The sequence below is a fragment of the Acomys minous genome (genome assembly GCF_964271855.1).
Source record: "Acomys minous genome assembly, chromosome: 10".
Taxonomy (NCBI): domain Eukaryota; kingdom Metazoa; phylum Chordata; class Mammalia; order Rodentia; family Muridae; genus Acomys; species Acomys minous.
The window spans coordinates 67,738,411-67,765,647 of NC_140491.1; the positions used below are offsets into that span (position 1 = coordinate 67,738,411).

Here is a 27,237-nt window from a genome sequence, read left to right on the forward strand (position 1 = left end):
GTTTGGTTTGGTTTTGAGACAGTGTTTCTCCGTGAAACCCAGGAATTCACTCTGTTCCCTACTTATTGTTCATCAGGGTATAGTTTTTAAATGGGTTTTAAGATTTATTTATTTATTTATTATATATACAGTGTTTTGCCTGCATGGACACCTGCATGGCAGAAGAGGGCACCAGATCTCATTACAGATGTTTATGAGCCAGGATGGTATTGAACTCAGGACCTTCAGAAGAGCACGCAGTGCTCTTAACCTCAGCCATCTCTCCAGGCCCCAGGAATTCACTCTGAAGACCAGGCTGGCCTCGAACTCACAGAGATCCACCTGCTTCTGCCTCCCAAGTGCTGGGATTAAAAGCGTGCTCCACCACCCAGCAAAAGATTTATTTTAAAAACTTAAGTGCCTGTGTAATAATATAAGTGTACATGCCAAAACATGAAATCTTCAGAAAAAACATGAATGTCACACACACACACACACACACACACACACACAGATATGTCATATGTATACATGTTTAAATATATCCTTAACAACAAAAAAAACAAGCGCCAAACAACAACAAAAAGCTGGGCAGTGGTGGCACACATCTTTAATCCTAGCACTCAGGTGGCAGAGGCAGGCGGATCTCTGTGAGTTCGAGGACAGCCAGGGCTACACAGAGAAATCCTGTCTCAGGAAAAAACAAAACAACCCCACAACAAACAAACAAACAGTGTGTATGAGTGCTTACCTGCCTGTTCTATATGTGACTGGTGCCCATGGAGGCCTGAGGAAGGCACCAGATCCAGTGGGACTGGACTTGACAGTTGTGAACTGCTTTGTGGATACTGGGAACTGAACCTAGGTCTGCATAACAGCCAGTGCCCTTAACCGCTGAGCCATCTCTCCAGCCCCTGCAGCCAGTTGGTGTTTGACAAAGGAACCAACACACGCGGGAGAAATGAGATCTCTACACCTTGTAGAGAAATCAACTCACACTGAATTGCAGGCATAGTCAGGGCCCCGGGACTGTGACTATCAGAAGAGAGGCTTAATTCTAAAGATTTTTTGTTGTTTGTTTGTTTGTTTAGGTTTTTCGAGACAGGGTTTCTCTATGTATCCTTGGCTGTCCTGGACTCGCTTTGTAGACCAGGCTGGCCTCAAACTCAGACCGATTCACCTGCCTCTACCTCCTGAGTGCTGGGATTAAAGGTGTGCACCACCACCACCTGCTGTTTTGTTTTTTTTAAGAGATAGTTTCCCTGTGTAGCTCTGAACTCACTCTGTAGACCAGGCTGGCCTCAAAGCCAGAGTGCCTCTGTTGAATGCTGCGACTATAGGTGTGCACCACCACTACCTTGTGACCTTGACATTTCAATCTTCTGCCTCTCCACTTCGGCTCACACTGTCACACTGGATGTATGTAGTGCTGCAGATCAGCCCAGGGCTTTGTGAACACTAGGCAAGCACTTGGTTGGCTGAACTGAATCCCTCACCCTAGACTGCAGGGGGTCCCCCGGAACTGAAGTTACAGGGCATTGTGAGCTGCCTGTAACTGAACTTGGGTTCTCTGCCAGAGCAGTATGTCCTCTTTAAGTAACAAAGTTATGTGCTGGAGAGATGGCTCAGAGGTTAAGAGCACTGACTGTTCTTCCAGAGGTCCTCAGTTCGATTCCCAGCAACCACATGGTGGCTCACAACCATCTACAATGTGATCTGGTGCCGCCTTCTGGCATACAGATGTACATGCAGGCAGAGCACTGTATGCATAAATATTTTTAAAAAATTGTTGCCTGTAAAGGTGTTTTGCCTGTGGGCATGTGTGTCTGTGGAATATGTATATATACACATACATACATTCACACACACACACACACACACACACACACACACACACACACATTTGGGGTGTGTGGGAGGCCAGAAGAGGCCATTAGATTCTTGGAAGTTACAGATGATTGTCAGCTACCATGTAGGTTCTGGGAACTGAATCTAGGTCCATTGTAAAAGCAACTGGTGCTCTAAACTGCTGAACCATATCTCCAACCCACAACTTTGTCGGGTTTTTTTTTTCTTTATTATTATTTTTTTTGGGGGGGCAGTTGGGCATGGTGGTTGGTGTACACCTGTAATCCCAGCAGTCAGAGAGGCAGAGGCAGATCTCTGTGAGTTCAAGGCCAGCCTGGGCTACAAAGCCAGTCCAGGACATCCACGGCTACACAGAGAAGCCCTCTCTCTCGAAAAAGATCAGGCAATGGTGGCACACACCTTTAATCCCAAGCACTCAGAAGGCAGAAGTGGGTGAATCTCTGTAAATTCAAGGCCAACCTGGTTTACAGAGCAAGTCCTAGGACAGCCAAACTCTGTCTCGAAGAACCAAAAAGCAAACACAAATAGTTTAACTATAACACTTTCATATGTGTATTTTTATGATTTCCTTCCATTACCCTGTTTTGTTTTTCTTTTTTCTATAACCTTACTCGAAAGCTTTGGTTTCAGGCGGCTGTCAGCAGCTACAGCCTGCACCTGCGTCCTTCTGCCAGTCAATTAGAGGAATCCTTGGCTCGTTTGGTGGCCCGATGTTGGGTGCACTGGAGGGGCCTGACAGATCTGGGGTTAAGTCCTGTTCAAGTAACTAGATTCCCCAGGGCAGAGGCGGAGTCAGACATGACAGCAACCAATGGCAAGCGGGTACGGCGGCTCTACGCCCCAGGCCGCGTCTTAAGAGGGCACCCGAAGGGCACAAGGACACGCACCTAGGGTGCTGGGGGAACCCTAGCTTTTGGCAATAGCCGGTACCGTGCTCCAGGCCGCGCTCAGCGTACCCCGTAGGCCATGCGCGCGCTGCAGATCGGGCTGACCCTGGCGCTGGGCGCGGGGCTGGGCGCGGCGGCAGAGCAGTGGCGGCGACGGGCGGGGAGTGCGCCCGGGCTGCTGGGCCGAGTGCCGGTGTTGCCCGTGGTCGCCGCAGAGCTGCCCGCGCTGCCGGGGGGACCGGCGGGCGGCACTGGGGAGCTGGCCAAGTACGGGCTGCCCGGTGTGGCGCAGCTCCGCAGCCGCGAGTCCTACGTGCTCAGCTACGACCCGCGCACGCGCGGTGCGCTCTGGGTATTGGAGCAGCTGCGGCCGGACCGGCTCCACGGCGACGGCGACCGCCGGGCCTGCGACTTCCACGAGGACGATTCTGTGCACGCGTACCACCGCGCCACCAATGAGGACTACCGCGGCAGCGGCTTTGACCGCGGCCACCTGGCCGCCGCCGCCAACCACCGCTGGAGCCAGAAGGCCATGGATGACACCTTCTACCTGAGCAACGTGGCGCCGCAGGTAGCCGCGGGCCCCGGCCACCTGTCTGCAGCGCCTAGGTCTGGCTTTACAGGTGCACGGTGGCGGGAGGGAGGAACCGTTCGATCGGACAGGTTTGAACTTATTCGGAGTCCTGGGCGCATACCTCTCTTCAGCCTCCTGTGGGAAGCAGCGCACCCACCTCCCTCTGCCTGACGTAACGCCAGCCAATAAGCTACTCACCCAGGAGGTGGCCTACTTACTGTCTACCCAGCTGGCACGAAGTTGGGCTGTTGGTGCCAATCACGTTGTCACCCTGGATACGTTAGCTGCACCTGCTCCCAGCAGGGTGTTGATATGGAAACAGGGTTTTTCTGTGTAGCTATAGCTGTCCTGAACTGGCTCTGTAGGCCAGGCTGGCCTCGAACTCGGACATCTGCCTGCTTCTGCCTCCTGAGTGCTGGTATTAAAGGTGAGTGCCACCACTACCCGACCCCATTCCCTCTTTTTAGAGCTTGTCCTGAGGTCTGGGAGGCTCAGGGGATCTTGGGGTCTCTGAATGACTAATGCTCCCTCCTCCTTTGAGGTGGGGAAAGCAGAGATTTAGAGCGCCTAAAAATGGGGCGTGGCTAGCACTGGTCAGCCCTACAACAAGGAATGACCCACTCTGAGCCTTTTTCCTTCACGTGCTTGGCCATCTTACGTCCTGGGGCATTCCTAATGGCGGAAGGTGCCAGGTGAGGTCCTGAGCCTTGCTTCTCCCCCCAGGTGCCACACCTCAATCGGACTGCCTGGAACAACCTGGAAAAGTACAGCCGCAGCTTGACTCGCACTTACCAAAATGTCTACGTCTGCACAGGGCCTCTTTTCCTGCCCAGGTGAGCCTGTGGCCTGTGGCTGCCGGGGCCCCAACTCCTGTGCTCCGACCACTGTAGCCCACAGGTGCTAGGCCCCGAATCTGCCTCACCACCCCTCTGACCCATGTTGCTCAGCTTCAAGCATTGCTTCCCCAACCTCAATTGGGCCAGAGGACTGAGATGAGCCCCTGGGGACAGCGTCAGAGCCGCCGGCGGATCAGCTACTCGGCTGCTGAGCACCAGGCCCTGGGCTGGGGTTTCCACTGCCATGGCCCTGGCACCGGCGCTTGTCTGGGGCACTGCCAGTGGGGACAGGTGGTAGGCACATGTGTGCATGGCTGAATGTCAGTGTCTAGAGGACTCATTCCTCTAGCAGCATTTATTGCCAGCCATTCGGCAGAAAAGCAGGGTGAGTGTCCTTCCATAGTTCCCAGACCCAAGGAGGCAACCAGGCGGAGCACACAAACTGCTTGGTGGAAGTGAGGTCAGGGAGGGCTTCCGGGAAGAGGTGGCCTTGTATCTGACTGGGCCTCCTGTCCACGCCCACAGGACGGAGGCTGACGGCAAGGCCTATGTGAAGTACCAGGTGATTGGGAAGAACTGCGTGGCAGTGCCCACTCACTTCTTCAAGGTGCTGATCCTGGAGGCCACCAGTGGGCAGATCGAGCTGCGGTCCTACGTGATGCCCAATGCCTTTGTGGACCAGACTCTCCCTCTGGAGCGCTTCCTGGTGCCCATCGAGAGCATCGAGCGGGCCTCGGGGTTGCTCTTCGTGCCCAATATTCTGGCTCGAACTGGAAACGTCAAGGCCATCACTGATGGCAGCAAGTGCCAGTAAAGGATTGAAGACGCTGGGGCAGGCTCATATTAAAGCTGGTGATTTCCAGAGATGTCTTGACCATCTCTACTCCTCGTGAGCCTCCCTTTCCTGCTGCTTCCTCTAAATCCTGGACCCATAAACGCTCTCAGGTGGTCCGTGAACCAGCCTGGGTGAGACAAGGCTGCAGAGCAGCCAGGGAGATGAGCATGGCTTCCTGGAAGAGAAGAAGTTGGCTGGGACCCTGGTACCCAGGCTGCTGTCCCAGCTTCTGTCTTCACAGCCCCATGCAGGGCCGACCTCAAGAACCAGGAAGGATAAGATGGCAGGCAGTAATTAGTGACATGGGCAGGGCCTCAGAGACAGGTAGACTGGGGACCTGCATAGGCACCACCCATCCCTGAGGCTGATGGAGCAACAGAGCTCCCCCAGAGTACCCATGGGGACGGCATCTCATGCTAGCCTCAGGGACTGATGTACCCATCAGATGCCCGGGCCTTGTGGGGTACTCCCCCGCCCCCAGTATGGAAATGTTGGAGACACCTGGAGGGACCTAGGATCCTGAATAGGAACAGGCAGGTCACCTGAGCCCCTCAACCTAAGACCCAAGGACTACAAGTTGCCCAGGACTACAACCCTATGGCTGGTGTATCCAGCCAGTCCCTGCCACTATGCTGTGGTAAAGATCTTCAGACAAGCTATATAGGCTGGGGCTAAAGAGATGGCTCTGTGGTTAAGAGCACTGGCTACTCTTCCCAGAGGTCCTGGGTTCAATTCCCAGCAACCACATGGTGGTTCCAAACTGTCTATACCTGCAGTCTCATGGGATCTGATGCCCTCTTCTGATGTGCAGATGTATATGCAGACAAAACACCCATAGATAAAAAATACAGAAGTAAATCTTTAGAATAGGGACCTAGGGTGGGTTACAAAAACTGGGTGCCTGTAGCTGTGGCTCACCTCAGTGCGGATGGTACGGCTGCCTTGGCTGGGGCACGTGTTGACATAAAAGTCGAAGAGGACACTGGGTTCAGCCACTTCAAGGTTGGGGTCAGCATCCACTGCAGCTTCTAGCCCTTGGAGACCCCCAAACACCACAAGCGCATGCCTGGTACCCAGGGGAAGGGAGTCACTGACTTTAAGGTTCCATTGGAGGCGGTCCCCAGAGCATCAGGTACCCAGTCCCCTGCAGAGCAGGGCCCAGTTCCTGCCCTACACAGCACTCACCTGAAGCTTGGCAGCTGGGCAGAGGCCACACTGGAGCCACGTTCTGATGTCCCAATGGTCAGATCGTACCCATCCTGGAAGGGAGCCTCAGCAAACACAGCACCTGGGGGTGGGGCGGGCTCAGTGGGGTCCTGCTTTTGGCTGTTATGTCCAGCATGGTGCAGGGTCATGTGGGGTGAGAGGTCACGTAAAGGAGACATCTACTGCTCTTGGCAAGTTGAGCTTGGCCGGGGAGCATGCAGGGTGGGCAGGAAGGAGCTCCCAGGTCCCAGACAATGTTCAGTAGCCATGATACTTGTCCTGAGAGGACAAGGTCTCAACTCTTAGGTATCCAAAGCTGGTCTCAGATTGACAGTGAGGTTGCTGTGCTGGCCTCTGTAGTGATGCATGGGAGCCAAGCCCATCCTGTTCTTAGCATTCACATAGATGTCGGGGAGACCAGGCTACCAGAGATGAGACCAAGGACTAGAGAAGGGAGCCTGCTTTGACTTGTGGTTCTTACAAGACAGACAGATGGACATTCGGGGGAGGAACGTCTGTTCTTACTGAGGCAGGAGGCCAGTCGGACGGTGTAGCCCCAGTAGAGGCCAGCTTTGGTGCGAGGGTCCTGTGACGACACGACTGTTCCCTTGTACGTCTTGCATTCTGGGGAATAAACCAGGTTAAGAAGACCACAGAGACAGGGAGGCGAGGAGGCTCCGAGCGAGGCCACCGGAAGGGCAGGAAGCGTCCAGATACCTGGGAGCTGCTGCTGGCTCAGCCGCACAGTCACCCGAAGTCCCGGTTCCAGTTTCTTGTCAATCTTCACCTCCTGCAGAGAAGCTGGAGAGAGTGAGTGCCACACCTCCAACGGGCCCGTGTTCCCAGATCCCATGGAGAACGCCGGTACCCGCTCAACCCACCACCCCGTTCCTGGCACCAGGTGGGACCTGCAAAGCAGGACCGTTCATGCAGTGCAGTGATCACAGGGCACAGGTCAGAAACGGGAGCTCTGTGGAGAGTCAGTGCCTACGCAGAGATGAAGCCCTGGCTTCCTGCATGCGGCAGGGGTCTGAGGCGGGCAGCTAACTGCCGTGAGCCTCGCTGTCCTCATCTGTTGAATGGCAGACTATATACGAGCTACTCTTGGGTCTGGTGAGGGTCACCAGGTAAAGGCACTTGCCACCAAGCCCCATGACCTGAGTTCAATCCACGCACAGTGGGAGGAGAAACTGACACCTGCCAAGGTGTCCTTTGACCTCACACTCATCCCTTGGCATGTGTACACTTACCCACCCATCCCCCCCCCCCCCCCCCGCATTCCTTTCTGATTTTGTGTAGCCCAGGCTGTCCTGGACTCAATTTGTAGACCAGGCTGGCCTTGAACTCACAGCGATCTGCCTGCCTCTGAGTGCTAGGATTAAAGGTGTGTGCCCCCACTGCCCAAAACCTACACATTTACACACACACACACACACACACACACACACACACACACACTCAAAATGTCACCTAACTTCACATCCAGCAAAGCTGAGAACACACTTCAATGACAGCATGATTAAATCTCAGTAGCAAAAATTAAATAATAAACAAACACACCACTACTGACAAAAGAGTCAGTGAGTTTGGCTCTGCTTTCATCTCCTATTTTTACTTTATGTGTGTGGGTATTTTGCCTGCACACATTGGTTGTGCATCGTGTTCGTGCTGGGACACATACAGGCCACAAGAGAGCACCAGATACCCTGGAGCTGGAGTTAGCGCGGGGTTAGACCTGCCCTACGGGTTCTGGGCACTTAACGGGTCCTTCGCGAGGGCAGCCAGTGCCCCCAGCCTCTAGCCACCTCTCCAGCCCCTCTGCGTTCATCTCTTGAGCCCTGTGAGCACTTCTCATGTCCAGTTAGTATTAAGTGGTGTTTCCCAGCAGGCCTAGCGTCTAGGTCTCCCCATTCGTATGACCTTCCTGTCTTTCATAGCTAGCCAGTGTCCTCAAGGAGTAGCACAGCCACCTTCTTGTCCCTACCTTCTTCATGCCACAGTTGACCAGAGAGCCATGGCCTGCCTTGGTGGGCCGGTCCACCACGACGCCTTCTCGGAACTCAGACTCCTCGTCCTGCCGCATGTGGTGAGGACTATCCAAGGGGTTGAGGATCCCTGAGCAGGGGGGAGGAGGGTGATGTCAGGCCCGAGGCCTCCACTCCCAGGCCTGCCTCCCCCTCCAGGACGAGTGGGTCTGGATGACCTCTCAGTGCTGAGAATGAGCCCTGAGCAACAGGCCAGGCGCAGCAGCCATACCTGCAAACTGCAGATCCTGGTGTTTGGGGAAGAACGCCTTTCTCAGGTACCTGGGGAAGAACACAGCTGTCAGGACCTGCCTGGGGAGGGCGCCTTCCAGCCACATCCAAGGTGAGGCCACCCGCATGTCACACTCACTGTGGGCACTCCAGGTACTGCAGGATGCGGGCCAGCTGCACGCACGCCTGCCCCTTCTTGCCAACTCCTTTGAATTCCCCTTCCACAGTCCTGGAAAGACAGACAGGGCTCCCGGTTCCAGTGCTGGGCTGGCGAGATGGTTTATCCCACTAAGGGCTCCTGCTCGCAGTCCTGAAAACTTTAAGTTCCATGTGTAGAAACCCCACGAAGAAAGAGAACTGACCTGCCTCCTGTAAGCTGTCTGTTTTCTTTTGTTTGTTTTTCGAGACAAGGTTTCTCAGTGTAGCCCTGGCTGTCCTGGAACGTGCTCTGTAGACCAGGCTGGCCTCGAACTCACAATGATCAGCTTGCCTCTGCCTTGTGAGTGCTGGGATTAAAGGTGTGCGCCACCACTGCCTGGCCTAAGTTCTCTTTCGGTTCTCTACAACCATGCCGGTGTGTATACAAACACCATAAATAAATGCTAACCAAAACCAAAACCAGATCTAAGTATGGAGTGGCTCATAGCTTCAGAGGTACAAAATGCCCAAACCCTGCCTACGCTGAGGTAACTTTTAGCACCAAAGGAGAAAAAGAGGCACTGCAGCTGCCTGAGCTCCTCCCACCCGCCTGAGAGTCCTCTGTATGCATGCACAACCCTACAAAAAATAAGGGTTAGGCAGGGCACTTTGAAAGAGCCAGGCAGGGGACAAGGAGCAGGACAAAGACACTGCCAACCCTGGTGGCCCGCCCCTCTCCCCAGGGCTCTCACTTGGTATCTTGGCCTTCCTCATCGAATACCACGATCTCATCCACACAGAAGATGGCGCAGGCTCTGGCGATCTGGCCAGCCAGGTAGGTGCGAAGCTCAGGTGACTGTGCGTTGTCCAGGATGGAGCCTGGCAGGGCCACGCTCACGGTATAAGGCCGTCCTAGCAGGGGCAGGGGGTGTCCCTTAGTCAGCCTGACAGGTGGTGCATGTCCCTTGCATGTTTCTATGGCTCAGAGTAAAAGAGCTGTCTGACTGGGAGGAATTTTTAGATTAGCAAGCGAGGGCCAGCTCCCTTCTCTTGGCCTGAGCCTCTTCAGGAAATGGACTAACGCCATCGAGGCTTCTCAGAGGAAGACAACCCAGAGAGCAGGCCAGGTGGTGGTTGGCAGCCTTGGCCTGCACCCATATCCTGGCTCAGCTCTAAGATACCTCAGTTTACCTACTGTGAAATGTGGATGAGAACAGCTAAAATCTAGCTGTTCTTCCACAGGTCCTGAGATCAATTCCAGCACCCACATGGTGGCTCACAACCATCTATAGCTAGAGTTGCGTGGTATCTGAGGCCTTCTTCTGTTTTTCAGATGTACATGCAGACAATGCATCCATATATGTAAAATATAGAAATAAATATTTTATTTTTCTTTTTGGTTTTCCTGAGACAAGGTTTCTTCTCCGGGTAGCCTTGGCTGTCCTGGACTCATTCCTGGAGTCTAGGTTGGCCTTGAACTCACAGGGATCCACCTGCCTCTGCCTCCCAAGTGCTGGGATTACAGATGTACACCACCACCGCCCGGCCATAAATAAATCTTAAAGAGAAAAACCAGTGTAAATATAATAGGCATTTGATATTATAAAAGCTCCAGGAAGCATCAAGTCTACCATCTCCCTGTAGGTTCCACACCTGTGGATTTAATCAAGGCAGCTTAGAGACAGATATTTAAATGTACTTATGCACGCACATACACAAGTGTAAATTGCCGTGTGGTGGCTCGGGTTTTGTTTTCTTGTGAGATGGGGGGGTCTTACTGTAGGCCTCAGGCTACTCTCAAACCTATGACCTTCCTGCATCCGCCTCCCGAGTGAGAGAACTACAGACGTAAGGCACCATGCTGAACTCATTTGAAAATATTTAGAAAACAAACGAACAAAAGAAACAAAACTCCCTTTACCTGTGTTGACCATGCGGGAGTCGTGGCCTTGTTATTAGCACAGTAACAAGTGCTCACGTGGCATTGCACTGTATTAGATGTTACGGGGGTCTACACGTGGCTTTTAGTGTGGGGGGGGGATGTGTATGTGAAACTTCACCAACTAAAGGACATGAACGTCCACAGACCATGGAAGGCCGACAAGTAGCAGGGCCCTAGGGCCATCACTCGTGCCGCTCACAAGACTACGGTGTCCACCCAGCAGCGTCGTGCATGTGCTCTGCCTGTAGCCGCACAGGTGCGGGGACAGCGAGGTAAGAGATCGGTTGCCTGCTTGTAGAGGGCCTGCCACATCCTCTCCCTCCTGCGGTTTCTTTATCAGAAGAAGGTGACCCTTGGACAACATTACCAGGGTCCCTGGCTGGATGCTTCAAGTGCCTCCGTGGGCAGCACACTCCCAGTGGCTACTGGGCTCTACAAGGGTACAATGACATCACTCGCACCCATCTGCCAATGAAAAGAAGATACTTCTGTTTTGTTTAAGACAGGGCGTCACTACTTGGCCTGGACTACCCGTGAACTCTCTGTCCTCCTCCTTCCTCAGCCTCCTGGGTGCTGAGATGACAGCTGTGTGTGGCAGCACGGGGTAAATGTGCTGCCACAGAACACTCAGGCCGTGACGTGAGGCCAGGAATGCCAGGCCCAGAAGCACATGACCAGGACTCAGTGCTGTCGCCCCGTACATACGCAGCTCTCATATGACCAGGACTCACTCTCCCACTGGTCACAATGTTAGAACAAGCCACAGTCACAGCCTGCTCAGTTTTTCTTCATCGTTTTCTGTACCATTTCCAGCATGTATTTGACATAATGGGAAAATAAGGACTTTTTTTTCCATTATGAAAGTAAGTGGGCAGCGGGTGTGGTGGCGCACGCCTTTAATCCCAGCACTTGGGAGGCAGAGGCAGGGGGATCACTGTGAATTTGAGGCCAGCCTGGTTTACACAGTGAGTCCAGGACAGAGAAGGCTACAGAGAGAAACCCTGTCTCGAAAAACCAAAAAAAAAAAAAAAAAAAAAAAAAGTAAGTGAAAACAAAACTGGAGCACTCTGAAAGTGCTCAAAGAGGTCTGGGCTGAGGGTAGCTTGGTGAGAGAATGTTTGCCTACTGTGTGTACAGCCCTGGGTTTCATCTTTAGCCCCTCACTGGAAAGCAAGAAACAAAAAGGGAGAGAGAAACAGAGACAGAGACAGAGAGGGAGGGAGGGGGAAAAAGGCAGAAAAAGGGAGGCAGAGAAATCAAAGAAAAAGAGGAGTGCGGCAAGTTAGCTGGGAGGGTCTGCTGCAGGCCACGACTGTGTCCTCCCTGGGTGCTGCTTACCTAGGTCGCTCCTCTGGGCAGTGGCCTCCTCCTCTTCCTTCCGCTGGTGCTTAGCCTGTTCCTCCTGGGCACGCTGCCGCTCCAGTTTTTTCATTGTCTTGAGGTCCTTCCACTTCTTTTTCTCCTCTTTCTCTGGAAAAGAATTGATGGAGGGGGCTGGAGAGATGGCTCAGTGGTTCTGTCTGCTCTCTTCCAGAGGTCGTGAGTTCAATTCCCGGCAACCACATGATGGCTCACAAACCATCTGTAATGAGATCTGGCGCCCTCTGGCGTTCAGGCAGTCAGGCAGAACACTATATAAAAAAAAATAAATCTTTAAAACTAAAAAAAAAAAAAAAAAAAAAAAGGATTGATGGAGGGAGAGGGCCTTGGCATAGTGAGGAGAGTACCTTCTCATTGGGCCAGCCTGGGCTCAGGATGGGCTGTTAAGGCAGCTCCACTGAGGCTGGGAGAGGGTTTGGCGGAGCGTTAGGTGGTCTGTGGGGAAGGGAGGGTTCAGGACTCTTTCCCAGCCCAGCACCAGCTCTTACTTACTCTGCTGTTTCCATTTTCGCCATTCAACCCTTTGGCCATGTTCACCCTGGAAGAGTAGGAAGAAGACTCAGAGGCTTAACGGCCACACCTAGGAGGAGAGCATCGCTGCTGGGCTGCTGCGCCAGAAGACTCTCCCAAAGCAGGCAGGGAGAAAGTGCACGGGGACTTTCTGTGTCCAAAGCCTGATAATCAGGTCGGCACCACGAGCAACTGGGAAGTTAGGGAGTGAATTCTCAAGGGGCAAAAGGAGAAACCGAGGCAAGAAGAGGACAGGTCTATCCACAAAGTCGCCCTAGGAGTCAAAAATCAAGCCAGTGTAAGACTGAGACCTTAGAGAGATCTCTAGTCTATTCCCAGAGTTCCCCACTAAGAGACGGAGCCCGTTGTCGATGCAAACGCACAGTAATTTATTGAGTCGCCGCGTCGAGTTCTGTCCAGCTCTTTTGAGCTGCAGGCCCGGAGAAGCAGAGGCATGGGCCTTTTATAGGTTTTAGACAAAGAAATGAGTTTTACAGTATGTGGTTGGTTGGCATTTGGGCAGAAAAGCTGTAAGTGCTATAGACATAAGCAGGGAGTTACAAGCCTTGGCGTTTCGTGGTTGGGTAATGGGAGGGACAAGTTGACCTACGGAGAAGATTGGCTGAATCAGTGGCAGGGGGCGTTAGGGACTTACTTAGTTGGGAGGGGTAAGTACATTCCTGGGAAAGTGGAAATTTTTTTTTCTTTCTGGCTTTTTTTTCCCTTTATTAATTTATTCTTGTTATATCTCAATGGTTATCCCATCCCTTGTATCCTCCCATTCTTCCCTCCCTCCCATTTTCCTCTTATTCCCCTCCCCTATGACTGTTCCTGAGGGGGATTACCTCCCTCTGTATATGCTCATAGGGTATCAAGTCTCTTCTTGGTAACCTGCTGTCCTTCCTCTGAGTGCCACCAAAAGTGGAAATTTTAAACACAAGTTGTAACACAAACTTGCTGTTCTTGAGTTAAACTGGACTCTCAGCACAGGCGGGCTGTCCTTGGGACAAAGTGGATTCTTTAAGCAGGTAAGATTTACAGCCGGGCGTCGTGGCGCACGCCTTTAATCCCAGCACTCGGGAGGCAGAGGCAGGCGGATCACCGTGAGTTTGAGGCCAGCCTGGTCTACAAAGCGAGTCCAAGACAGCCAAGGCTACACAGAGAAACCCTGTCTCGAAAAACCAAAAAAAAGAAAAAAGAAAAAAAAAAGATTTACAGACTTTGGCCTTAATGGGGGTCCTAAGGGGAGGACTGGGTAGGGCAGCCTTTACATTTCCCCAGACTTTGGCCTTAATGCTTACTGGGGGTCCTTAAGGAGGCTGGTTCCTTCACCAGGAGAGGGTTCAGGAGCGTGCGCACCATCGCCCTGAGGGATGCAGCTCCGGCCAAGCTAACCTCGCGAGCTGAAGCCTCGGGCGAGCAGCGAGGAGGGAGCAGAAGACCCGGGCTGACACCACGATGACCCACCGGACCTCCCCAGCCTAGCCCGGAATCCCACCTGCCGTCACCTACCGGGCCACACGGACGCTTCTTCGGTCGTTCCGCCATGTTTCCCGGGACACCACGCGCCTGCCAATCAGCCTTGCCTCTTCCGGCCACACCTCCCCGGAGTTGGCCAATCGGAAGCCCAGCCGTACGTGAGGGCGTGGCCTAGGAGCCAGGCTGCAGTGGAGCACTGAAAACTCCAGGTGCGGATGCTCAGGCTACAGTGATGGTACTCTGTCTCCAGGACAACGAGTTAGCTACAGGTGCTGTCCGGAACCCTGTAAGGCCCTTCCGATGGGTACCCTGGCTTCCATGTAAGGAGACCCCGCTGGAATTAACTTTAGGAGTAGTTTAATCCAGTGCTTCAATTAGTTTATTTGCACTTTTTTAAAAAAACTTTTTTTTTTTTTTACATAATCAATGTTCTGTCTACAAGTATGCCTGTACACCAGAAGAGGGCAGCAGATCTCTTTATAGATGGTCCTGAGCCACCATCTATAAATTGAACTCAGGACCTCTGGAAAAGCCTTTACACTGAGCCATCTAAGGGCCTGAAACAAGCTAAATTAAGCACTCTACGAGTGAGCTACATTCCCAACCCTGCTCAATTTAGTTGTTTGTGTGTGGCTCTCTAAATTTAATATATATACTATGTAGCTTGGGCTGACCTCAAACTCAAGACTGTTGTCCATCTACCTCCTGAGTGCTATGATTACTTTTTGGCAGTTCTGAGGATCAAATCCAAGGTCTCCAGCATGCAAGCCCTCTACCATCCACCAACATTCTCTGCCCACTTTAAAGTAATTTCACGTTTAAGACAAAAATGGGAAGGAAGGACTGAAGTGCTCACTGTAGCAGAATTTTAGCAGAGCCATTGTATCTGGCATGAATTCCAGAGTGACGCCACCTAGGCTTTGAAGTGACTTTTGCAAACAGTCAGTGATTTTTTTTTCAATTTTTTTTTTAAATATCCGTCAGGTGTTTTGCTTGTACGTCTGTCTGTGTGTGTGTGTGAGGCTGTCAAATCCTCAGGGAATGGAGTTACAGGTGGTTGTGAGCTGCCATGTGGGTGCTGGGAATTGAAGCTGGATCCTTTGGAAGAGCAGCTGGTGCTCTTAACCTCTGAGCCGTCTTTCCAGCCCTAATTTTGTTTTTTTGAGACAGGTTTTTTTTTTTTCTTTTTTGGTTTTTCGAGACAGGGTTTCTATGTGTAGCCTTGGCTGTCCTGGACTCACTTTGTAGACCAGGCTGGCCTCGAACTCACAGCGCTGCCTCTGCCTCCTGAGTGCTGGGATTAAAGGCGTGCGCCACCACTCCGGGCCCCTTGTTGTTTTTGAAACAGGACCTTAATATATAGCTCAGACTATCCTGAAACTTACTATGGTAGACCAGGAAGGCCTGAAACGCACAGAGCTCTACCTGCCTCTGCTGAGATGAAGGGCGTGTGCCACCACACCCCCTTGTATTACTGCTACACAGTAATCACTGTCACTTTGTCACAGTTGAGGAACAATACCGGCCCGTTATCAACCAAACCCAGTCACATCAGGGTTCTCTCTTTCCAGTTATACTGTCTCTTTGTTTTGCTTGCTTTGCTTTTGTTTGTTGAGTTAGTATCAGTCCTCTTGCCTCATCCTCCCAAGTGCTGAAATCACAGGCCTGCTGCCACACCATGCTCTCGGGGTTTTGTTTGCACATATGTCTCTGCACCGTAGTCTTGCCTGGTGCCTGAGGGGCCACTGGATCCCCCTGGGACTGAGGTAACAGTAGATTGTTACAGCCACTAGGTGTGTGCTGGGATTTGAACCCAGGTCCTCTGGAAGAACAGCGAGTTTGCTTAACCATAGAATCCCAAGTTTCTTTGAGGTGGGGGTGGTGAGGAGGCACGGACTCAGAGGCTCACACAGCCTTGACTCAGGATCCTCCTGCCTCAGCCTCGTGAGGACTGGGATAACAAATATGCACCATAAACTGGGTTTAGCAATTCATGCATTTAATTCCAGCACTCCAGAGGCAGGAGGAGCTCCTTGAGTTCAAGGCCAGCCTGGTCTATACAGTGAGTTCCAGAGCTACATAGAGAAACCCTGTCTCAAAACAAAACCAAGTGTGCACCATGCAGCCAGCTTCACCGTCGCATTTCTACTGTGATTAAACTCATGCTGAGGCTCATGGCTGCTGCCTAGGCTGAAAGCCACCAAGATGCTCTGTCTCCAGCACACTCCCAGCTGGGGTTAAAGGCATATGTGGGATATCCGCTCATAACATCAGTGCTGGGCTCTCAGTGGTGGCACATGCCTTTAATCCCAGCACTTGGGAGGCAGAGGCAGGCAGATCACTGTGAGTTTGAGGCCATCTTGGTCTAAAAAGTGAGGCCAAAGCAGCCAAGGTTACACAGAGAAACCCTGTCTGAAAAACAAACAAAACAACAGCAACAACAAAAAAGGCGTGTGCCACCACTCCCAGCCAAAGCCTAATGTTTTATGAATTTTGTACCAGGGGAAACATTTCTAAAAGTTCTCATACCTTATGTCCCCATGGTTTCTCTAGGTTCAAGAAAAGACATGAGTGAAACTCTCAAGTGTTGTTGTTAATATACCAGTATGATCTAATAGTGTGTATTATTAGGCCTATAATTATTATTTTTTTAAAAAAATATTTTATTTAGTTTTAATCTATGTGTGTCGGTGTGAAAGTGTCAGATCTTGGAGTTACAGGCAGTTGTGAGCTGCCATGTGGGTGCTGGGAAATTGAACCCGGGTCCTTTGGAAGAGCAGGCAGTGCTCTTAACCATGGAGCCATCTGTCCAGCCCCCTATAATTATTATTACGACAGTATTTTCTAACCCGCTAGCAATCAATCAAGACACAGACACCTGCTGTATTTTAAAACAGCCTTAGTTAACCTGGGGCAGGGCAGATATTAATCCCCTAAACTACTTCCCATAGTGGGGCAGGTGTACCTGTCCCAATCCCATGCCATATGGTTCTAATAATTTCTATCAAGTTACCTCCCATCCATAATCCCATATACTTGCTAATGTTCTTCATCTGGGCCAAATCCTCCATTCACGATGGCCATGTGCTTCTCCTCCATCTAACCCGTGGCCGCCTTCTTCTCCTCTCTTCTCCTCTGGTCTCTCTTCTTCCCAAGATTCTCTCTGTCTCTCCAAGCCCGGAAACCTTAGCCACGCCTATCCCATTCGCCCTGCCCAGGTGTGAAGGCCTCTTATTAATTAGCATCAAATTACATCAGACCAACCCGCAACACCCAAGTTTGCTCCGCGTATGAACCTGGCTCCTCGCATGGCCTCCTGTAGGCATTTGGGGGCTACAGTGGCTTTAATGGGACACATAACTAGGGATCAAATCCCACTTCTAAGGCAGGTGTGGAGCATGCTGTAATTTCAGTACTCCGGAAGCCGAGGCAGGAAGAGCACAAATTTGAGGCAGTGTGGTCTACACATTGAGTTTCAGGCCTGTCTAAAACCTGCGCAAATCAAACCTCACTTTACATGGCCACTGTGCAGCAGGACAGGCAGGTGCACTCCAGCCAGGATGGCTACCCCAGGGCCGCCCTTCCCACACTTCCTTCCCATGTTGGAGCTGCTACATGGGAGTAAGGACCAGTGGGGCCGATGGCAGATGCCTCCTACTGCTGTGCACATACCAGGCTGTTCTTGAACCCCTGTGCCTTCAAGACGAACATCCTAACCCAGCCTGGAGCTTGCATCTTCTGAGGATGAGGAACATAGCAGACAGCTCAGGTCTGAATCTGAGTTGCCATGCTATGCCAAGCCTGCGACTTCAGATGACTCCCAAGTTTCCAGGCCTCCCTCCCCGCTTAAGTAAGGTGTAGGGTCTGAGGTTCTCTGGGCTCTCTTCTAACTATTGCAAGCCCTGTGCAGCAGAGGGCAAAGGAAGAGAGCGGTGGCCTTGAGGGTTCCAATAACTTAAAACTTTATTAGGAACAGAGCAGTCAAACCAGAAGCAACATTCTGAGGTCACACGAGAAGGGGAGAAACCTTTGAGCCTCAACTCGGCTGAGGCAGGGAGGGCTGGGGCAGGCCTTCAGGCCTGAAACCCAAGGCCACCAACGTGTAGAATGTGGCTCAGACAGCCGTGCAGACACTGCGGGAAAAGTTTGTCCAAACCCCCAAATAAACGGCCTCTTTCCTGCAAGCACGCCCAGTCATCCAGCTGGCCATCCGACAACCATCCCTGTGATGAGGAGCAGCTGAGGCCTCCATGTGTGAGGCAGGGCTGAAGGTAGCCTCACGGCTAGGCCTCTCCTTTCCACTTCTGCAGTCTCCTATCCATGGCCTGGAGCGTGGCCTCATCCTGCAAGACACCCATTGAGCCTTCTTTTGTTCTGCCCGGTGGCTAGCCAGGCCCCTCCAAGTTCCCCAGCCTTCTCTCACCTTCACAAAACAGAATCGGACGTAGTGGTCAAAGCCGTTCTTATGGGGTTGACTGAGGAAGATGGAGACGGGGACGGCCGCCAGGCCCTGGGGAGGAGGAAGCCCATGACTGCATTGCCTTGAGACTCAAGACATGCGCTCAGGGGACAGAGAGTAAGGGCTCGAGGCGTCTCCGGCATCTGTGATGGTCAGGAGGGAAGTCCCAGAGCATCCTACTAGGTCAGGAGGGAAGTCCCAGAGCATCCTACTAGGTCAGGAGGGAAGTCCCAGAGCATCCTACTAGGTCAGGAGGGAAGTCCCAGAGCATCCTACTAGGTCAGGAGGGAAGAAGTCCCAGAGCATCCTACCAGGTTTCTCCTCCCAGGGTGCAGAGAGCGCTAGAATAGGGGAGGGATGTGCCACATGCCAGGGCAGAGCTGGGGAAGAACAAAGTTTGGACCTGGGGGTGGGGGTTGAGAGCAAAGGGGCTAGAGTCTCGCTGTACAGGAGAGAGGAAGGGCAGGGACCCCTGGAGCCAGCATGGTTTCTTAGTGCAAGTGAGACAGATGCTCCGCAGTCAGCCTCGTCCCAGGGGCCGCGGAGAAGGTTTGGCTGCTGGCCCTTGACACCCGTGAACAGTACGCAGCCTGTGCAGCTATGTCTATTGGCCCTGGCAAGAGGCCCAGCCTATTGTTTTTGGCTTTGTTTTTGTTTTTGTTTTCAGAGCTGAGGACTGAACCCAGGGCCTTGCGCTTGCTAGGCAAGTGCTCTACCACTGAGCTAAGACCCACCCCCCACCCCGCAACCCCGCCTACCTTGTTTTTGATCATCCACTTGACAAAGCGACTATCATAGGGCTCCCCCACAGCTCCAGGAAGGTCTGGCATCTTGCTCTCTGAGGTAACAGAAGAGGTCATGCTGAGTCCCAGTCAACTTTGACACCTCCCCAAATCCTGAGTGACATGGCCAGTCCCACTCACTGAAGTCTGAGATGTCTGCAATGAGGAAGTAGCTGCCTTGGGGGATTAAAGGCTTGAGGCCCACTGACTGTAGGCTGCGGATCATGTGGTCTCGGTTTAACTGCATTGCCCGGGGAAACTGCAAAAAGTAGCTGCTGGGTTGTCCAAAGTGTTGCTGTTCCCGCTCAAAGCACTGGGCCACTGCAGCCTGGACAGGGCAGACAGACAGATGGACAAACAGGTCTTTCTTTGAGTGCCTCCTTCTCTGTGGCCTTCCCCCGACCATGGGGTTTCCCCGCCCTTCTCACCTGGGCCTGGGTGGGGCAGTGGAAGATAGAGTTCTGGTGTACAGTCCGCAGGTGCTTCATGATGCTATCTGGGCCCACGACCCAGCCCACCTGGAGCAGGACACAGTCAGTGGGGTCCCGGGGCCAGAGGAGCCCTTGCTCAGTCCTCCCACTGCTGCCACCTGCCAAGTAGCCGCACTTACCTTCCAGCCCGTAGCACTGAAGCTTTTGCCTGCGCTGCCGATGGTCAGGGTCCGTTCCCACATGCCGGGGAGGCAGGCTGCGGGAGGCCAAGAAGAGCAAATGCTAAAATAGGCGAGGTAGAGGGAGGGGACCCAGTGCCAAGGACTGGTGCCCGCTGAGCTGCTGGCTGGACCCAGGACCCATTCCACTTCCTGCTCCTGACAGGAAGCAGGTGCTACTGCACTCCTCAGACCTTAGGGAAGGAAACTGGGTCCTGATCACCAAGTCTAGGCTGCTCCCAGCTTGGACTCAAGCCCTGCTCAAGTGTTCAGGGGAAGCTGCGCAGGCCCCGCTCACCGATGCTGACGTGCTGGTGCCCATCGTAGACCAGCCACTGGTAGACCTCGTCAGAGATGCACAGGACATCGTGCTGCTGGCACAGCTCAGCCACCAGCTCCAGCTCCAGCCTGGAGAACACCTGTGGGAGCCAAGGTCACGTGTGCACCAGGGACTGTCCCCAAGTGCAGAGCCTGCTCAGAGTACAAGAGGAGGCCTTAGGGCTTCTCTGGACCATCTCTTTGCAATATTGGTCAGCATGGCTTCCAGCTCTGTAATTCTGACCCTGTGAGACTGGCTGTGTCTGGATCCCACTGTACAGAGATCCCACTGTTCCAAAGCTCCCAGGAAGCGGTGAGGCCCTTGGCCCATGTGCCTAAGCCTTCACAACTCTGGGAGGGTTGGCCCTCAGAGTTGAAGGCATACAGCCCTCCCACTTCCCACAGGGAAACAGGCCTGAGAGAGAGAGAGAGAGAGAGAGAGAGAGAGAGAGAGAGAGAGAGACAGAGAGAGAGAGAGACAGAGAATGCTCCAGATGAGAAGAGAGCTCAGCCTGCAGAGGTCTGTGAATGGACCCCCAAGTACCTTTCCCAAGGGGTTGTTGGGTGTGTTGAGGACCAGGGCCTTGGTGCGAGGTGTGAACTTGCTGGCCAGTTCTGTGGGGTCCAGTTGCCAGTCACTGCTGGATTCCAGCTGCCCCTTTGGACCAGGTCTCTGCAAGAGGAGGTGTGTGTGTGTGTGTGGGGGGGTGCAGCAGTGTTTACCTTCCTGACAGCAACTCATCTCCTTATGCGTCTCTTTCCATCTCCTCTGCCCCAGTCTCCTCTCATCTCAGGACGCTACCCTCCCAGTTCAGAGGACTGTTCCTTGTCCCGTGTCACAAGATCTAGCCCAGCTCACACCTCTGGTCTCTCAACCCATCCATAGCACCGAGCATCCCTTTACTGGCCTTGGCCTACCCATGACCACCCAATATCTCTTACCAGCCTCGGCCCACCCATAACCAGCCAGCATCCCTTACCTGCCGCAGGGACACAGACACAGGGCGACCTCCAGCCATCAGAGTCATGGGTTCATAACAATCAAAAGCAGGTTCTATGATGATGACCTGGGTCAAAGGTCAGATAGCTAGGGTCAGCACTCCCCTGAGCTCCGGCTCATCCCACCCTGGTCAGGCTTTACCTCTCACCTCGTCTCCTTCATCCACCAGGGCCTGAAAGGCTGTGAACAAGGCCCCATAGGCACCCACTGTCACCAGCACATTCTTGAGTGGGTCCAACTCCTGCCCCAGCAGCTTGCCAAAGAAACTTGCCAGGATCTTTGACAGTGGTGGGTGACCCTGCCAGGAGAGCAAGGTCAGGCACCCAGGGTCAGCCTAGACTCCTCCAGCTTGGCTGACTCCAGGACATCTAGCATTTTCTAGCAAAGTCAGCTTTCTTGGGCTGAACTGTCCCATCTTCCAGCAGCCTTGGCCATGGGGTCTGACCCGGAGCTGGGGTGTCAGGAGAACCTGACACAGATCGGGCAGCAGAAACCTCACACGTCCCCCTGTGCTTAAAGTTTGTGCTGATCTGACATCCCCCCCAAGCCCTGGAACCAAGAATTATTTGTTGGGGTGCACTACAAAATAGAATCTCCGAGAAATTGTCTTGTTCAAGGTCACAGAATGAGGTCCAAGAATAGCATTTTTCTTTTTTCTTTTCTTTTTTTTTTTCATGACAGGTTTCTCTGTATAACAATCCTGGCTATCCTGGCCTCGAACTCACAGAGATCCGCCTGCCTCTGCCTCCCAAGTGCTGGGATCAAAGGCGTGCGCCAACTCCCTGTTGGACTAATAAAGTAAGCCATTACTCGGGGCAGGGCTGGAGGAAGGTAGGTGTGGCAAAAGTTGGCAGGCTTTTGGGGCAGAAGTTCTTGAGAGGATCTTGGGAAGGGGAAAAGAGAGGAAGAGGAGAAGGAAGGAAGCTGCCATGGGTTAAGTGCAGGAGAAGCACGTGGCTGGTGTGGATGGAGGATCTGGCCCAGATGAAGAACATTAGCGAGTATTTGGGACTGTGAATGGGAGGAAGCTCAGTAGAAATTATCAGAAGCAGATGGCATGGGATTGGGGTAGGGAGATAGGGAAGGTAGTTTAGGGGATTAATATCTGCCCTGCCCCAGGTGAACCAAGGGTATTTTAAAATGCAACAGGTGTCTGTATTTTCATTGATTGATAGTGGGTTAGAAAATACCACCTAGGGCTGGAGAGATGGCTCAGCAGTTAAGAGCTGCTCTTTCGGAGTTCCTGGGTTCAATTCCCATCACCCACATAAGACAGCTCACAACCACCTGTAACTCCAGCTCCAGGGCCACCTGCCACCTCTTGCCTTCCAGGGCACCTGTACTAATGTGAACATACCCATATAGAGGCACACACATAATTAAAAATAACAAACGTATATATTAAAAAGAAAACACCAAAGAAATACACGCTTTTAAAGATAAGCTAGCAATGTCCATAACAGATGTGGGAGGCAGCCCACTAATGTGGGTGGGTAATTAAAACATGGCCCATCCAGGTGATGGAAGAGAACTAAGTAGTCATTAAAAAGTATGACAAAGCCAGGACCAGGATGTCTGCTGAGAGATAATGTCTTCTCTACACGACAGGGAAGCCACACCATGGGGGTTCAACAATATGGCTATCTAAACAAAACCTGCACAGTGACAAAACCAAAACCAGGTGGCTTGACAGTACGGATGTGGAAAATCTCACAAGGCCCCGCCCCAAGATGAATGAAGAGCCAATCACTGGCTGCTGAGAGGGGGAGACTCAGTCTTCTCCACCCTGATAGGTTATCTAATCTCAAGTGGTTAGTCCTAACCACTGTGCATACAAGCAGCACTAAATGGACCCAGCAGGGTCTATACACTTATTTATTTTATTTTATTCTATCTGCATTGGTATGAGGGTGACAGGACCCCTGGAACTGGAGTTACAGACAGTTGTGAGCTGCCATGTGGGTGCTGGGAACTGAACCCTGGTCCTTTGGAAGAACAGACAGTGCTCTTAACCACTGAGCCAGCTCTCCAGCCCCTATTTATACATAATCTAACTATAATGATTAAAGAAGAAGAAGAGATCATGAATTTGAGAGGGAGTGCTGGGGCACAGGAGTTGAAAGAGGCAGAGGGAGGAGGGGGAAACGATGTCAATACAGCACTGAGGTATGAAATTCTAAAGAAGTGAGGAGCTGCATTGTAGCTCAGTGGGAGAGTAAGTGCTTGGCATCCCTAGGGCCCTGGGCTGGGGGATTTAAAATGATAAAAAGGACTGAGGCTGTGACTGGAAGGAAGTCCAGGATACTTTCTATCGTGACATAATCAAGTTACATTACATTCCATACAGGATGAGTCTGTTCAGGCTAAAGAATAGTAAGCATTGCAAAGAATGTTGGGAAATTCCCTCCAGGGAATGAGACTGTAAAGTTTAGGAAGTGCCGCTCAGCTGGGCAAGGTGGCACACACCTTTGGTCCCAGCACTTAGGAGGCAGAGACAGGTGGATCTCTGTGAGTTTGAGGCCAGCCTGGTCTACAGTGTGAGCCCCAGGACAACTACACAGATAAACCCTGTCTCGAAAGACCAACAAAATAAAAAAGCACTGTTCTAGTCTGGTGTTGGCATCTGCTGTGTGGCCCTCACAGAGCAGCGGGGATTTAGTCTGATGCACATCTTTCCGGGGTTGGCTGAGACACCATCTCCTCCTGGAAGCTTCCTTCCCAATACCACGTGCCACTTCCTACTTCCTCACAGTCTGGGTCAGGTGCTTTGGTCATGAAGGTACCAGACCTGCCTTCTGCACTGGGATCTGAGGTGCTGAACCCAACCCTTTGGGCTCTGCTCCATCAGCCCTGACCCTCGGGTGTCAGTGTCTGTTCCCCAGGACCATGGGGAGAGGCAGGAGACTCACAAATGCCATGGTGTACTGGTTAAGCATGAAGTCCCCGCTGGTGGCCTGCTGAAAAGCTTGCACAGCGAAGTCTGGAGGGGAGAAGTCGGGGAAGCCCTGGCCCAAGTTCACGACGTCATACTCTTTGGCCAGTCTGGTAATCTCCACCCTGGCAACAAATCGAAAGTCAGCCCCAGGGAGGTCACCTGTTTTCTCCCAGGGATACATCTGCCTGTGTGTAGGGCAGGGTAAGCATGCATGAGGCCACTCCAGAAAGATAACACACCCCTGCCCCAACATGTCCCACATTTTAAGGTGTCCGGGCCCTACACTAATTATATGGCTCATCCCAGGAGACTTCAAACTTTGACCGTGACCCGTGGTAAGAAACATCTATAGGGCTGGAGAGATGGCTCAGAGGTTAAGAGCACTGATTGCTCTCCCAGAGGTCCTGAGTTCAATTCCCAGCAACCACATGGTGGCTCACAGCCATCTATAATGTGACCTAATGCCCTCTTCTGGCCTGCAGTTGTACATGCAGGCAAGGTGCTGTATACATAGTAATAAATAAATTAAAAAAAAAAAAAGAAACATCTATATCCAAAACTAGTTGGCAAGCAGGAGACCGGGTGTCACACCCAATAGCCTGTCCTCTCTTACCCTTAGTCTTGCTGTCATTCCTTCCCTATTGGCACTAGAGGGCAAGCCAGGCAAGGTTCCACCCCAAGCCATGGCCCCTGGCTGCCCTTATACTTTAGAGACACACCTGCTGAATGGGGTGTGGTGATGCATCACTTGGTGATGCCAAAAGTATTGCCTAACCTATTATGACTGTCCCCAGCACAGTGTGAAACACTCCATCACCTCCCGGTGGCCTGGGCCACTGTGAGGGCACAGAGCTGAGTGCTAGGCTATCCCCTCATATCTTGGTGGGTCCTGTGCATTGCGTGGTGAATTAAACAACTCCAGGAGGAGGTTGTGGGAATCAGGGTGTGTGTGTGTGTGTGTGTGTGTGTGTGTGTGTGTGTGTGTGTTTATATGTGGGTGCTGGTGTGCAAGGGAAAGTCAGAGGATAACCTCGGGTGTCCTTTCTCTTCACGCCCCTTCCGTCTTTTGGTTTAAGGCACGGTGTCTCATGGGTCTGGAATTCCGACAAGTAAACTAGACTAGCTGGATGCAGTGCGTCCAGGGATCCAGCTGACTCTAGGAATTACATGTGAGTGCTTCCACAACTAGCCACTCCAAACTCCGGCCCTCACGCTTGGGAGGCCACCATGTTTCTAAGTATGCCATCCTTCCAGGCCCCAGACTAATAGGCAAATAGTTGCAAGCACAGACAACGGCATGTGTCTGGGACTGGCTCTGTGTGGTGAACAGTGCTGTGGGTCTAAGCTCTGATAGTGTGGGCATGGCAGGGCCATGGACAGAGCACATCAGGCGCACTGCAGAGGGGATCTAACGGGTGTCTATGGGAGAAACAGCTACAGCACTGCTTGATGCATGTCTCCCACAAGTGTGTGTGTGTGTGTGTGTGTGTGTGTGTGTGTGTGTGTGTGTGTGAGAATCAGCTATGTCACTACTTAGTGTGTGTCCCCCACAGATGAGAGGACAGTGGCTCTGTGACTCTTCTGTGGCCTTACAAAGGAGGACTTCACTTTAACTACAGCTGTGTACCTGCCCAGCCACTTCTAGCATGACTGCAGAGGACAGGCAGACTTGGCGGGGGCCCCCAGGCATGGCTCCCTAGTTCCCAGCCACAGGGCATCTGAGGAACTTTGTAAAATACAAATGCTGCTCATAGGGAAGCCTGAAAGAAAGGTGGTGGCACAGGCCTTTAATCCCAGCACTCCAGAGGCAGAAGCAGTCGGATCTCTGAGTTCTAGGCCAGCCTGGTCAACAGAGTGAGTTTAAGGCCGGCCAGAGCTATACAGAGAAACCTTGTCTGGAAACAGCAACAACAACAACAACAAAAAGGTGCTGCCATTTTTTCTAAACCTAAAAACTGAAATCACTACCCCCGCCCCAGATGATGTCTCTCTGCAACCCAGGCTGGCCCAGAACTCACTATGAAGCCCAGGCTGGCATCAAACTCACCACCCTCCTGCCTCTTTTTTCTTTTCTTTCTTTTTGTCTGTTTGTTTTTCAAGACACAATTTCTCTGTGTAACCTTGCCTGTCCTGGAACTCGCTCTGTTGACCAGGCTGGCCTGGAATTCACAGAGATCCACCCCTCCAAGTGCTGTGATTAAAGGCCCGTGCCACCACACCTGGTGGGAAGACCCACTTTTAATGTAGGTCATTTGAGGCGGGACGATCCACCTTTAATCTGGGTCACTGTTTTTAGTGGCGGTCCCCAGATATGTGGAAGCCATAAGTATGGAGTGGAGGATCGGTTATCATCCGTGGGAGCCATCGCCTGCTGCTTGATCTATTGCTAGTCCATAAGGTCCTTCGAGGATGTAAAACCACCTCCATTTTGTACCAGTGTCTCCTGCCCAGCCAAGTGGGGGACACTGAGATTTGAGGTTAGCCCACTACTACCTTGTGTCCTCTGCTGTGGCTGTCACTACCCATCCTGGGTACACTGAGTCACATGTCAGGGATGGTTAGCCCATGGGAAAAGGGACACCCAGCCCCCCAGCCAGTTAGCTCACCAGGGGTTGTGATCGATCCCATCCAGCCTTCGAGCCGGCAGCTGTTTGGCCATGGTGAGCTGGTTACAGAGAAGGGAAGTCCAATGTGAGAATCTTCCTGGAGTGGTGTGTGGGCAACCCCAGGCAGTGGCTTTAACATCACAGCCCCACCCTCTGCTTTCCTGAAATGGAAATCCAGGCTCGGGGAGCCAGGCTGGCTGGTGCCTGCTCTCCAAGCCTACTCTTGCTGACTTCCTGCGGCGCCCCATCACCAGTCCAACCTCTACCACCCACTTGAGGGAGAGGCTGTGAGGGCGGAGTCCAGCAGTCCTGACCCTGGGTGTCCTGAGCCCTGATGGCCAGGTTACAGATGACCCCAAAAGGCCTGAGAAATAGGAGTGTGAGGATGGCAGAATAACGGTGCCGGAAACAACGGTCACTAGCGTGGGCGAAGGGCTTCCTAGGCTTGTCCATACACTTGGGATAATCTGTCTGGGTTCCTTTTACAGATGAGAGCTTGGAGGGCCGTAGAGGTAATGTATTCAAGGTCACGCAACAAACCAACTAAGGCTCAGGACCGCTGACTTCAGGCCCAGGAGGGGGCATTGCTAGACTCCCA

The 27,237-nt window shown here is 52.4% G+C and overlaps 3 protein-coding genes across 5 annotated transcripts in view; 1 reads left to right on the top strand and 2 right to left on the bottom strand.

Moving 5' to 3' along the window:
- The first annotated feature begins 2,675 nt into the window (after nt 1-2,675).
- Nucleotides 2,676-5,009, top strand: ENDOG (endonuclease G). The gene is made up of 3 exons (XM_084799361.1): nt 2,676-3,306; nt 4,033-4,142; nt 4,671-5,009. Exons 1-3 carry the CDS (start codon nt 2,815-2,817, stop codon nt 4,957-4,959), a joined length of 891 nt encoding a protein of 296 aa, XP_084655487.1. The 5' UTR covers nt 2,676-2,814; the 3' UTR covers nt 4,960-5,009.
- Nucleotides 5,010-5,016: 7 nt separating this feature from the next.
- Nucleotides 5,017-14,061, bottom strand: SPOUT1 (SPOUT domain containing methyltransferase 1). The gene is made up of 12 exons (XM_084799360.1): nt 13,924-14,061; nt 12,394-12,439; nt 11,860-11,991; nt 9,332-9,491; nt 8,581-8,670; nt 8,443-8,492; nt 8,171-8,301; nt 6,904-6,976; nt 6,712-6,810; nt 6,166-6,268; nt 5,899-6,046; nt 5,017-5,155 (listed from the first exon to the last, which is right to left on the bottom strand). The coding sequence occupies exons 1-12, from the start codon at nt 13,957-13,959 to the stop codon at nt 5,087-5,089; spliced, it is 1,137 nt and encodes a 378-aa protein (XP_084655486.1). The 5' UTR covers nt 13,960-14,061; the 3' UTR covers nt 5,017-5,086.
- Nucleotides 14,062-17,835: 3,774 nt separating this feature from the next.
- The window catches only part of KYAT1 (kynurenine aminotransferase 1), a 32,734-nt gene continuing 23,332 nt past the window's right edge, over nt 17,836-27,237 (bottom strand). For 2 of the 3 annotated variants that reach the window (XM_084799354.1, XM_084799353.1), the window contains 12 exons: nt 26,640-26,698; nt 24,008-24,155; nt 21,247-21,396; nt 21,079-21,165; nt 20,643-20,771; nt 20,079-20,199; nt 19,742-19,818; nt 19,560-19,649; nt 19,273-19,459; nt 19,108-19,187; nt 18,314-18,400; nt 17,836-18,233 (listed from right to left, as the gene is read on the bottom strand). In XM_084799354.1, coding sequence (XP_084655480.1) covers nt 18,174-18,233; nt 18,314-18,400; nt 19,108-19,187; nt 19,273-19,459; nt 19,560-19,649; nt 19,742-19,818; nt 20,079-20,199; nt 20,643-20,771; nt 21,079-21,165; nt 21,247-21,396; nt 24,008-24,155; nt 26,640-26,692 — 1,269 coding nt within the window. In that variant the 5' untranslated portion in view covers nt 26,693-26,698 and the 3' untranslated portion in view covers nt 17,836-18,173. Of the gene's footprint in view, nt 18,234-18,313; nt 18,401-19,107; nt 19,188-19,272; nt 19,460-19,559; nt 19,650-19,741; nt 19,819-20,078; nt 20,200-20,642; nt 20,772-21,078; nt 21,166-21,246; nt 21,397-24,007; nt 24,156-24,646; nt 24,776-26,639; nt 26,699-27,237 lie in introns of those variants that run through there. The other variant, XM_084799355.1, reaches the window with a different exon arrangement.

Coding starts and splice junctions, on each gene's coding strand:
- ENDOG (XM_084799361.1), top strand. CDS start 2,815: ATGCGCGCGCTGCAGATCGGGCTGACCCTGGCGCTGGGCGCGGGGCTG. Junction 3,307..4,032: donor TGAGCAACGTGGCGCCGCAG/GTAGCCGCGGGC, acceptor TTCTCCCCCCAG/GTGCCACACCTCAATCGGAC. Junction 4,143..4,670: donor GGGCCTCTTTTCCTGCCCAG/GTGAGCCTGTGG, acceptor CCACGCCCACAG/GACGGAGGCTGACGGCAAGG.
- SPOUT1 (XM_084799360.1), bottom strand. CDS start 13,959: ATGGCGGAACGACCGAAGAAGCGTCCGTGTGGCCCG. Junction 8,671..9,331: donor GAGGAAGGCCAAGATACCAA/GTGAGAGCCCTG, acceptor CTGTCTTTCCAG/GACTGTGGAAGGGGAATTCA. Junction 5,156..5,898: donor GCCGTACCATCCGCACTGAG/GTGAGCCACAGC, acceptor CTTCTCTTCCAG/GAAGCCATGCTCATCTCCCT.